The sequence below is a fragment of the Scyliorhinus torazame genome, chromosome 2, assembly GCF_047496885.1.
Source record: "Scyliorhinus torazame isolate Kashiwa2021f chromosome 2, sScyTor2.1, whole genome shotgun sequence".
Taxonomy (NCBI): Eukaryota; Metazoa; Chordata; class Chondrichthyes; order Carcharhiniformes; family Scyliorhinidae; genus Scyliorhinus; species Scyliorhinus torazame.
Genome location: NC_092708.1, coordinates 372,067,377 through 372,079,536, shown reverse-complemented (window position 1 = coordinate 372,079,536; position 12,160 = coordinate 372,067,377). Strand labels below are relative to the sequence as shown.

Here is a 12,160-nt window from a genome sequence, read left to right as displayed (position 1 = left end):
GCTATGGGAGGAAACCGGAGCACCCGGAGGAAACCCACGCACACACGGGGAGGATGTGCAGACTCCGCACAGACAGTGACCCAAGCCGGAATCGAACCTGGGACCCTGGAGCTGTGAAGCAATTGTGCTATCCACAATGCTACCGTGCTGCCCCGTTCGCTCTGCGCCCTCTCCACAGACGCTGTCAGACCTGCTGAGATTTTCCAGCATTTTCTGTTTTTGTTTCAGATTCCAGCATCCGCAGCAATTTGCTTTTATCTTTCCCATTTCCACTTGTCCTCTAACTAAGACATTTCACTGCATTATATCAGTGACTGCAATAAACAGAGTGCAGCTGATTAGGCAAGGACTGAGTGGTCTTAACAATTGACCTCTGTTACTATTAAAGGTCTCTGGCTTATATTAATTTACCAGCAGAGATAATACTACATGATTCAGTCCATGCTTTGTTTGCTAATTATTGAAAAATAGCTTTTGGTTGTCTCTGCGTTATAATTGATTCTGTCACAGCATTAGATTAAACTAATGGAAAAATGTCTTGCATTGAAATTTCAAAAGTGATGAGAGCAGCTATAGACTTTCTGAAATCTCTCTCTCTTTTTCCCTCTCTCCCCCCCGCCCCCCCCCCAACCCCACAATGTGTTAAAGTCAAGACACATTGCACAACTCTTACCTTCTCCTTTAACTATCCTCCTGAAGACAACACCGCTGGACGTCCTTGCGCCAGTTATCCCTCCCTCCAGAAGAATGCAGCACAGAAGGAGGCCATTCGGCTGACCGTGCCTCTACTGGCTGGCTAAAAGACATATCCAATGAGTCCCTCTATTACCCTGGCTCTTTCTCCATAGCCCTGCAAAGTTTTGCATTTCGGGTATTTATGCAGCTGCCCTTTGAAAGTTAGCATTGATGACATTCAGGCAGTGCCATTAAAATCGGAATACACTCCATAGAATCCCGACAGCGCAGAAGGCAGCCATTCGGCCCATCGAGTCTACTCTGACCCTACCTACCTTCGGCACGCAAAATCTTAAAACAGATTCTCCTCATCCCGCCTCTTTCCACGCATCCAAAATCCAAGCCTCTTGTCCCCTAAATGTGGTTTTCTGATTTATCTTTTGTTCCTACTCGTTTCAGCAGCTTGGCTGGGTCCCCCGCACAGCACCCACGAGATTTTTAAACCAGAAAAACATGCCCAGATTCTCTTCTTCCTGTGCTCAGGGCTGTTGAAGCAACTGAGCACATGGAGGTAAGGGTGTGGAGGAGCACGCTTTCTGAACTCCGCCTGGACAGTTTTATTTTCCCCACCCATCAAGAAGGTTCCCCAGTGGCCATGGGGAGGTGGCGGCTTAGTGGTATTGTCACTGGGCTAGTAATCCAGGATTAACGTTCTGGGGACCCGGGTTCAAATCCCACCACGGCCGATGGTGTAATTTGAATTCAACAAAAATCTCATGGTGACCATGAAATCATTGTTGTTGCAAAGACCATAATGCCCTTTGGGAAAGGATGGGCAACAAATGCTGGCCTTGCTAGCGGTGCTCACGTTCCATAAAAAAATAAGGGGGGGAAATTGTCATTGTCCTTGTCTGACATTTCAACACACAGCAGTGATCCAGTAGCCTGAGATACAGGAACAGGCACCCAAGCAAGATGATGTTCACCATTGATTCTCATGTTGAGGCTGAGGTCCAGAATCTGTTTACCTAATTCCCCATGTTCATCTGGTCGACATTGGTTCCCATTCTGGTGACGCCTCAGATTGGGAATTCTGATCCTTGCTCTCAAATCCTTCCATAGCCTCGCACCTCCCTATCTCTTGACCTGTTCTCAAGCCCTACAACACCTCTAGGACATCTCCAATTTTCAGTTGCCCCCCACCATTGGAGCCCGTGCCTTAAGCTGCCTCAGTCCCATGTTCTGGAATTCCCTCCATAAACCTCTCTCCTCGCTTAGGTCTGCCTATTAGACGCTCCTTAAAACCTACCTCTATGGCTAAGTATTGGTCACCTGTCCCAATATCAGCTTATGTGGCGCAGCGTCAAAATTTGTCTGATAATTCTTCTGTGGAGTGCCTTGGGACCCTATTTTTCTAAACTGGTACAAACATGGAAGTTATTGTTGGTGATAGTTTAACAAAATGCATCTTTCTGCTTATTTGCAGGTAAAGATGAGCCTTCAAGCTACATTTGCACAACATGCAAGCAGCCTTTCACGAGTGCTTGGTTCCTGCTCCAGCATGCACAGAACACACACGGATTCCGGATTTACTTGGAGACGCACCCATCAAACAGCCCCCTTACTCCTCGGATTGGCCTTCCCCCGTCCTTGGGTCCAGACCCCATCTCGCAGTCGCCCCTTACTGCTTTCCTCGGTGAGAACAATCCTTTCAACCTGCTGCGGATGACGGGACCTATCCTTCAGGAGCACCCGGGCTTTGGCGACGGCCGCCTTCCCAATACTCCTCCCATTTTCAGCCCTCCGCCTCGCCATCATCTGGACCCGCATCGTCTGGACCGCCTTAGTGCTGATGAAATGGGCTTAGTATCTCAGCATCACAGTGCCTTCGACAGAGTAATGCGCTTGACCCACCCACTGGGTATCGAATCCCAGACAATGGACTTCTCCAGGAGGCTCAGAGAACTAGCGGGGAACAACAGCTCCACTCCACCCTTGTCGCCCAGCCGCCACAATCCTATGCATCGCTTACTTCAGCCCTTCCAGCCCAGCCCCAAGTCGCCATTTCTGAGCACTCCGCCGCTCCCTCCCATGCCCCCAAGCAGCACAACCCCTCCTCAGTCACAGTCCAAGAGCAAGTCCTGCGAGTTCTGCGGGAAAACCTTCAAGTTCCAGAGCAATCTGATTGTCCATCGGCGTAGCCACACAGGGGAGAAGCCGTACAAGTGTCAGCTCTGTGACCACGCCTGCTCCCAGGCCAGCAAACTGAAACGCCACATGAAGACGCACATACACAAGTCAGCCTCCATCACAGCCAGGTCAGATGATGGACTCTCCACCACAAGTTCACCCGAGCCTGGCACCAGTGAGCACGCGGGCGGAGAAGGCTGCGGCCTGAAAGCAAGCATAACAAATTTCAGCACTGGCCAGATGAATGAGAACGAGGAGGAAGAGGAGGAGGAGGAGGAGGAAGAGGAGGAGGAATTGGAAAATGAAAGCAGGCCTGAGTCCAGTTTCAGTATGGACTCGGAGCTGAGTCGCAACAGAGAGAATGGTTTCAAATTGCCAATAAATGACAAGCACTGTGTTCTGGGCAAAGTCATGGAAAACGTAGGCCTCCGTGCCATCCAGCATTACAGTGACGTGCTAACTGACAAGCAGAAGCGTAATAGCTTCTCTAAACGATCCTCTGACGGTCAGAGAGACACTGGAGACGAAGACTCTGTTGCGGGAGAACTGGATAGGCCAGAAGACGGCACAGTGAATGGTAGGGGCTTTATTCCTGAACCTTTCCCTATCCTATTGCCTCGGAAACCTCCTCTTATCACTAGTCCCGCTCTGTCGATTGCTTCTGCAAAAAGAATCAAAATGGAGAAAGACTTAGACTTGTCCTCGGCACCTTTAATTCCCTCTGAGAATGTTTACTCTCAATGGCTGGTGGGCTATGCAGCATCAAGGCACTTCATGAAAGACCCATTCCTGGGATTTGGCGACTCCAGACAATCTCCCTTCGCCACTTCTTCTGAGCACTCCTCGGAGAACGGCAGCCTGAGGTTCTCCACTCCGCCCGGAGACATGCTGGATGGAGGCCTCTCAGGCCGCAGTGGCACGGCCAGCAGCGGCAGTACCCCTCACATGGGAGGGCCCGGCCCGGGAAGGCCGAGCTCCAAGGAAGGGCGCCGGAGCGACACTTGCGAGTACTGCGGCAAAGTGTTCAAAAACTGCAGCAACTTGACAGTGCACCGCAGGAGCCACACCGGCGAACGGCCTTACAAATGCGAGCTCTGCAACTATGCATGCGCCCAGAGCAGCAAGCTGACGCGCCACATGAAAACGCACGGTCAGATCGGCAAGGAGGTTTACAGGTGCGACATTTGTCAAATGCCCTTCAGCGTTTACAGCACCCTTGAGAAACACATGAAAAAATGGCATGGAGAACACTTGCTGACAAGCGACGTAAAAATCGAACAAGCAGAAAGAAGCTAAAGCTCCTTGAAGTAAAAGAGACTTGGTTTTAAAAAAAAAACACACACACAAAAAATTCAATTGTAAAGCTTAATTAATTGCCAACTGAGAAAGTCGGCCCAGAGTGCCTCCTGTGGCACTTAAATATTTTCAAGGTATAATTTGTGTCTGAGAAGTTCAATCAAACCTGAGGGTGATGTAGAGGCAGTAAAATAATGTTGAGCCTTTTCAACTGTGCAATAATTTCTGTATTTATTGTTTTTTAAAATATTTTTTGAAGCATCATGTGCAGGTACTTTTTTTCCTTTTCCATTTTTTTCGTTGTTTGAAACTTTTATTTTTTTTTGGGTATCCCTTTTGATTTTACCCACTTTTTAAAAAAAAAAAAACCTGAGATTACTTGCATTTTGAGGTGCAGACCTGTAGAGATAACCCTTTTCCCGGGCCGCTGCTTATGTGGAATTGAATAGTTAAGCTACTCAACACAGTAATTTCTTGAATAGAAGCCGCGTTTACTCATTCTTTTGTTTCTTTTTGAAAGGGGGAGGAAGGATTGGAATTGCACAAAAATATATATTTTTTAATTTTAAGATGAGAGAGAAAGAAAAGCCACAGCGGATCACAATCCTAATCGTAGCACTTAATGGGCTTTTATCACAAGCTGGGTTCGAAATGTAGCACTGATCTTGCCAGCCTCTGGTGTCTGGAACTGCCATTGTCGCTTTTCATCAATGACGCCTGGCTAAAGCTATTGCAGTTTATAAAGATTACAACAACAAAAAAAAGTAGGCAGTTTACTACCTGGTATCCAGTTTTACCAGCCAAAAACTTAACCTAAGCAATAACGAACTTTTAGTTGTGTTATTAATTAGTGAATAAAACGCACAGCAAAGTAAACCCGGGCAAAGTCAAAAGTGCATTTATTGCCAACACCATATGGAAACATCTGTGCTCGATTGTGAGCGATATGCATTATTGTAGAAATGCACTGCTATTTTGCCATTAGGAGTAGATGGTCTTTGACCACTGTGTTACATAGCTAAATTTGTACCTGAGATATTTCCTTTTTTTGAACCCGCACCTTAACATATTTGTTTTTTTAATTATAGAAACTGCGACTTCTGAACAAGAAACTATGGGAAATCTATGGTCCAAAAGGGTTATGGTATACATTAGGGAACAACTGAGATTAAAAGTGTCAGTGTTGCTTAGCATAGCATTCACAATGCTGGCACTATAAAAAAAAATGTTAATGTCAGTTGACGGTTTTTATACTGCCATTCAATTTGACATGAGTGCCTTGAATATTTGATCTTCCTAATGAGTCTCTGAGACAAATGCAAAACCATTTTTTGTGAAGTTAAAAAAAGTACTGATTTGAAGAAGAGAAAAAAAAACACAACAAAGAGAAAAATGTACGTCATATTAGATTCTAGAGTTCTACACGCACCAACAATCCAGCATTTGTAAATCAAAAAACAAACAAAAATAAATCAGCGGGACCTTCACGCCAGCCGCTACAAGTTTGTGAAGACGAGACAACATCCCTTTTCCCCCCACTTTTCCCCCCCACTACCCATCTAATCGACTTCGGAAAACCAGTTTGACGGTCTGTGCTCATCAATTGACGCTGCAGGACGCTGCTTAAACCGTGGGAACCCCACTGTAGCAAGGCTCAAAAGTTTTTAAAAAAAAGACGCCTCCAGACTCCCAACAAGAACGTAAAGACAGTTACTCATCAGGAACAATGGCTACTCCTTATTTTTTTTTGTTTTGAACAGAGTTTAGTGCACTCAGTCTCGAATAAGTTTACAGTATTGAATATATACAAAGGTGGGAAAAAAAAAAAAAAATTGTGTGTGCGTGCGTGTGTTTGTTGAATGATCAAGGGATTTTTTTTCTGAAGTTTGCTTAGTAAATACATGGATGCCATTATGGCCATGTGTATATTGGTTCTCTCTGATTCAACTGGTGACGGGGTTTAATATATATATTACAGTTTCTTGATCACTGTAAAAGTGTACCAGTATTTGTAATAATGGAGAATGCCTGGGCATTTTACAAAATGGAGAAAAAAAAACAAACAAAAAAAATTTTTTTTTTTTTTTTTTTTTTTCAAAAATGGAAATTGTTGCAGTAAATTTGTGGGTCTAAAATTGTACTTGTCACTGTAATTGTAAAGTCTAATTGACTATCAGTTTTAGTAGACTTTTTTGCCTTGGGTGTTTTATCTTTTTTCAAAAATTGTATAGAACTTGTATTGGGAAGAACGATTACTGCTACCATATGTAGACAAGAAAAAAAATAGTAGAAAAGTGCATATTCATGTAATTGCTTTGCTTAAATCACATTCCTGACCTGTACTTTTCCCCCTCTGTTTCTCTGGAATGGTTACTTGGTATTGGTTCATAATAGTGTAGGCACTTGTTGTATTTATACAGGAGCTTGTATTTTTTAACTGTTTGCTTGTCCTTTTAAAGGTACAACAAAAAAAAAAAGTACCTTTTTTTTGGTAGTGGATTAGAAAAAGAACACACAGGCTGCCATAATATATTTTTTTAATTTTGGCAGGATAAAAATAGTGCAAAAATAATTTGTATGTTCTGAAATCTTATTGTACAGGAGAAAAAGAAAGGTCGTGTAACGACCTTTTGTTAAAAAAAAATACAAAAAGGAATTAGGAAATGCATTGCTGGTCACTGATGATTTGATTTTCAGTTGTACAGTTTCTCTCCCAGATTCCCTGTTGGATATGCACGGTTTACAGTTTTGCCAGTCTGTTTCGAGTCTCTTTTTTCCTTTGTGATTTGCTGCCTTCACTCTCCCCATTCACACGGGCTGTGTTCAGATCCGTTGTGGCCAGAGTTAGATCAATGTAAATCCGACTGAATGAAAACTAAAATGTGTCGCATCTCACGCTGCTTTAAGGATCATTCAGTACATGACATTGAAGACAGTAGATTAACTGTGTCATGTACATGCTGGGGAGGTGCATGCTCACAGGGATGAGAAGTTTCATTATTTTGGGCACACTTCTACTTTTTCTTTGTTTTGTAAAAAGGTTGCCCAGTTTTTCTTTTTTTTTTTTGGAGAAAAAAGAATGATTAAATTAAATAAACTATAATGTGTGCAGTATGTCGTTACCACTAGATGTCACTAAAGCATCCAGTTTTTTTGTACGCTAGAGACCACTAGTGGTAGTGAATAGATACTGCATTTCTCCACCAAGGAACTGCCTTTGAGTTCCACATTTTTATTGTTTTTCCCTCTAGCTCCTCTCTTGTCCCTGATGCATCCACATTACGTGTATGGCACTATTTTGTTCAACGTTTCCATGGGGATTTGGGTTTCAGGCCTCCTTGATCTGCTGCTGTGTAAAACTGATGAGGCAGGTACAAGTATCTGTTGATCTAACTGCCATTTGGTTTTTTTGTGTTAACAGGATCATTCACTCCTTATTTCACATTCCACGGGTTCCTCAACATATGTAATGATAATAGGTAAGAGGTGGGATGAAACCTTTTGTATTTTGACACTGAAATTTGCACTAAAAGACAGAAACAAAATAAACTGTCCCGGGTAAATAATCTATACCGTTAATTATTACGGTCTGAAATAATAGCACTCCACTACTTAAAGACATGGGCAGCATTCATTAACTTCCACGTGTTTTCAGTTGCTTATCAGTCGATGGGCTAAGTGGCTTGAAGTATCCAATTGTTAGTAAGTTTGATATTCAGACATTCCAGTGCATTTTCTGTAAATAAAATGTAGCATGAAAGCTGCAGAGACTCCATTGCATATCTGTTAATCCGGAACAATTGCTGTTTGGCCTCGGTTGTGTCAGCTGTTGACAATTATACATTTTTAATTGCTCTTTATTTAGATAAGGTAACCAGAGACCATTTTTCAGAAGCTCTAGCAGACAGTGTTCCCTACGCCACCTTTCGACTCTCCTGCAGCACTCTAATGATCACAAATAGTTCAGTGAGATGGAAGGAGGCTCATTCAACATTATCCTCAGTTGGGACTGAGTTGTGGGCCCCGCCCATCAGTCCCATTGCCATCAGATGCGGCTCCCAGTGGCTTGATGGCAGAAACAAAGCTGCCAACTTGGACAGATGTGTCATTCTCATTGGCCAAACAAAAGGATGTTGAATTAATTATGTCAATAAAGTACAAGCCAGGGCAGCACGGTGGTACAGTGGTTAGCATTGCTGCCTATGCTGCTGAGGACCCGGGTTCGAATCCCGACCCTGGGCCACTGTCCGTGTGGAGTTTGCACTTTCTCCTCGTGTTTGCGTGTGTTTCACCCCCACAACCCAAAAATGTGCAGGATAGGTGGATTGGCCACGCTAAATTGCCCCTTAATTGGAAAAAATAATTGGGCACTTTAAATTTATTTTTAAAAATAAATAAATAAAATAAAGTACAAGCCATGGAGACAGCTTCCCCTTCAATGTAGCACTTCTTCGGGCTTATGTTAGCCTTTGCGTCATGTCAATCTTGCGTTTTCCAAGTACGTGTTTGGAAAGTTATGTCCCCATTATGTCTTCCTCATGAAGTATGCAGGCTGCATAAGGGCACCGTGGTGATTTACTGCAAATTGCAAACTTGTCATTACTGCGGTGCAAAATTGGACCAGAAGGTTTTTTTTTAAGGAATAATGCATGGGCACCAAACGTTAGATATGATCAGACTGCAAATGGGACATGTTTTGGAGTTGCATCTGGTACCAACCCGGTTTCAACCAAGGTCTGTTTATCCCACCCAGCAACATGCCCTTGGGGTACTCTGTTGTCCAAGTGGCACTTTGCCAGGAAAGCCTAAAAAAAAAAGAAATTAACTTGGAGAACAGACAGCAATATAGAATCACACATGAAGGCCAGGTATCTCTCATTTAGAGGTTTCATACCACTGAAGGGAGGCAGGGAACAGAATCTAATGTGTTGCAGCAACATTCTACAGCGTAGTCTTCTCAGCCGCAAAGGGAAAATGTTAGTCATCTTGTTGATGACTAAGAATTTGCATATTGACAGACACTGCATAGACTACAATGGACACGGGTTTACAGAACTAGACAAAACACATACGATTTGCCTAAGTTTGCAGATTTTATCTACGAGAAGCCAAGGATTTACAGCATGGAGGAAAAAAGTACCTTCTGCTGAAAGTGCCAGATGTCAGTACTTGGTGCTGTGGATTAATGAACTCCTAAGTAGAGCCAGTGCACCGATTACATATTTCCTAAAGTTGACTAAAACTTTTTTAAAAAACTGAACATTGTAGTTTCTTGTGTAGGCAACCCGCCTATAACCATTTTTTATTGGGTCAGTTTAGGATTGATTGATTGCTCCTTTATGCAGTGGTGTTTAATGGTCTTGCATTGGTCCCCATCACTATTTAGTATCTGGGCTGTGATGCGTTGGCAGCTTCTGACATTGTATGCCATTACACAAGATTCAGCTCCCCATGCTGCCCTTTACCACAGTACTTCTCTATGAGTAGATTTGTGAGGGAAAATGCTGACAAACATTCAAAAGGTTAAGAGCGCACGTTTCATCCCACCTCTGTTAAATACAGTCCACAGGTTGTTTTATCATGACCAAAACACTTTAATGGTGCTGTTGTAATTTTAAGAATTGTACTTAAAATGCAAAGCAAATCAATGCCACTTGACTTGGACCTATTTGTAACGGCAAGGCAAAATATTTTATTAGCTTTTTTTCTATTTCTGTATTTAGAGCTTTTTATTGTAACTTGAGATTTGGTCTTATACTACAAGTTTGAACTATTTATTATTGCTTGTGTTGTGCTCTGTTTAAAACAGACGCAGGTTATCCTTTTTTTATGTTGAAGTGCTGACCAGAGGTCACATCAGCTTGGCTTTGTGAAATATTTATTGTTCTGTTTTCTGTACAAAATCAAGCCCTCTCCTAAGCCACACTGTTTTCAGCTTGTGTCTACCATTTCATTCACACACTCATCCAAATGTTTGTCCCATTTTCAAGTGAAAGAAATAAATCAAAAGTTATCTTTACAATCTTCAAACTTTTACCTTTCTGCCTATTTTTTTCCCCTTTTCAGTATCTGGGTTTAACGATATATGTTTTAGCAGTTAGCACCTGCATGACTGATGGTATCGTGGGTCAAGTTCAGCACAATCAAGACTTAGTGAGAAAATAAAAACCCTCGATAGCACTAGACATGATAATGGAACATATCTGCACCTCATTTTGGGACATCTGGCTGAGCCCTAATGGGCCACTCATCCTGTTGAGTAGGTCAATAATGATCAGAATTTTTTTTTAATAGGTTATCAGTTAGTGCAGAAGTAACCAAGGGCCCAATTTGGCAAACGGTAGCATTGTGAATTAACCAATATACCCTGTATTAAAAATTTCTCAAGCCCAATTCATACCTCTTGGACATTATTTCATCCTTTCACATGCACGCGCATGCACAGACACATGCACAGACACGTGCACAGAGACATGTGCACGCACGCACACAGACACATGCACGCACGCACACACATGCGCGCAGACACATATGCAAACACACACAATTCATTGGTACTTTCCATTCACAAATGAAACAACTTTTTCAGTTTTTACTCTTTTCGTTATTTTCAGTAGACCGTTGTCCCATTAATTTATTTTTTTTTGCAATTGCACTTATTTCATATCCATTGGCACCAGTTTATCCAAAGTTGAGTAATAATAAAAAAAAATTGACTGGTTATATTTACATAAGAAATGGACTCTTCTGTGTCTACTTATTGCAAAAGTTCCTTTTATTTAAATAATACATTAACAGTTAAGGCTTTTTTTTACAATTCTGAATGCGACTGGGCCATTTGAAGATGCTGTGCTCTTGTAAGGAATGCTTTTTTAAACATATTTCTGTGTACTAGTTAGAATGCATCCATGATAGGTAACTTTCAGAAACAGAACCTGAAAACTATATGCAAGTTTAGTAATTGCAATGATGGCATTGAATTGGAGTTATATAGTGTGTTGAATATCGGCGCAAAGTCTCAGGCAATGGGCTACTTATTGAAAAAGAAAGCTTATTCAACAGAAGAAGCGCCACAGCTCATATAAAATGCATAGAAGCAGAAACAGATCTCCCTGGGCTGGAGGAAGCCAAGTGTAGCAGAGGTGCAAACCAGCACCAGCATGTGCAGTGGCCAAAGAAAAAATGACCAAAATCCATATGTAAAGTGAGGAAGAAAAGATGTATCTTGTGAATTTTCCAGAAGGTGGAAAGGGCATTAGGCCTAACAAGCCCTTCCCCTATTACTCAAATACTCATTTTTCAGAAACACATTTGTCTCTTGAATCATTGTATGCTCTCCATGTGAATGCCCCACCCTGAGAACCTGCTCCACAACTGTGCTCCACTTTAAATAGAAATCTTCCACCAGCTTGCCCAACTTCACATTTCAAATTGCGGCCCCTGGTATTAGTGAGCAACCCGTGGGTCAACTTCTAACAATTATTTTTGTGAGGTTGGAAACTTACATTACTTGATGCCCGCAAAGTTTTTTTTCTCAAGATAAAAAGGCATCAATTTCCGTAACTCTACCTTTTGTAAGTCCTTGATACTGGGAATTATCAGCGTTACTCCAAACGATTTGTACCATGCAGGACTTTAGAAAGTTGCATCCTGATAATGATCAACTGGAATCTTAGAGTTAAGTATATATCAGATTTAATTACAGCAGAGGCAAGTCGCAAGTGTGGGAGGCAGGGTTGTCATACAGATGTGACATAGAGTGGGTATAGAAGATCATCGCTGAAGAGGATAGCAGAGGAAGAGCTTTAAATTGTTTCTAACCTGAGAATGTTGGGTATATTGTTGGGTACAAAGGGACAATTTTGCATTTCCTCAAAAACACGAGACGATTTGAAATATTCTGAATGTACCTAAAAATAAGAAAGTGATTTTCTGGTAATCTGCAAAGCACGTACATCAGTACTACCTTTATAATAACTTTGGTTTAACCTCCCTCCTG

The 12,160-nt window shown here is 42.3% G+C and overlaps 1 protein-coding gene across 6 annotated transcripts in view; it reads left to right on the top strand.

The window, feature by feature from the left end:
* LOC140404419 (B-cell lymphoma/leukemia 11B-like) overlaps positions 1 to 10,191 on the top strand; it is a 172,023-nt gene extending 161,832 nt beyond the window's left edge. For 4 of the 6 annotated variants that reach the window (XM_072492985.1, XM_072492968.1, XM_072492959.1 and 1 more), the window contains one exon: positions 2,162 to 10,191. In XM_072492985.1, coding sequence (XP_072349086.1) covers positions 2,162 to 4,161 — 2,000 coding nt within the window. In that variant the 3' untranslated portion in view covers positions 4,162 to 10,191. The remainder of the gene's footprint in view (positions 1 to 2,161) is intronic. The other 2 variants (XM_072492951.1, XM_072492977.1) reach the window with 2 other exon arrangements.
* Positions 10,192 to 12,160: the final 1,969 nt, after the last annotated feature.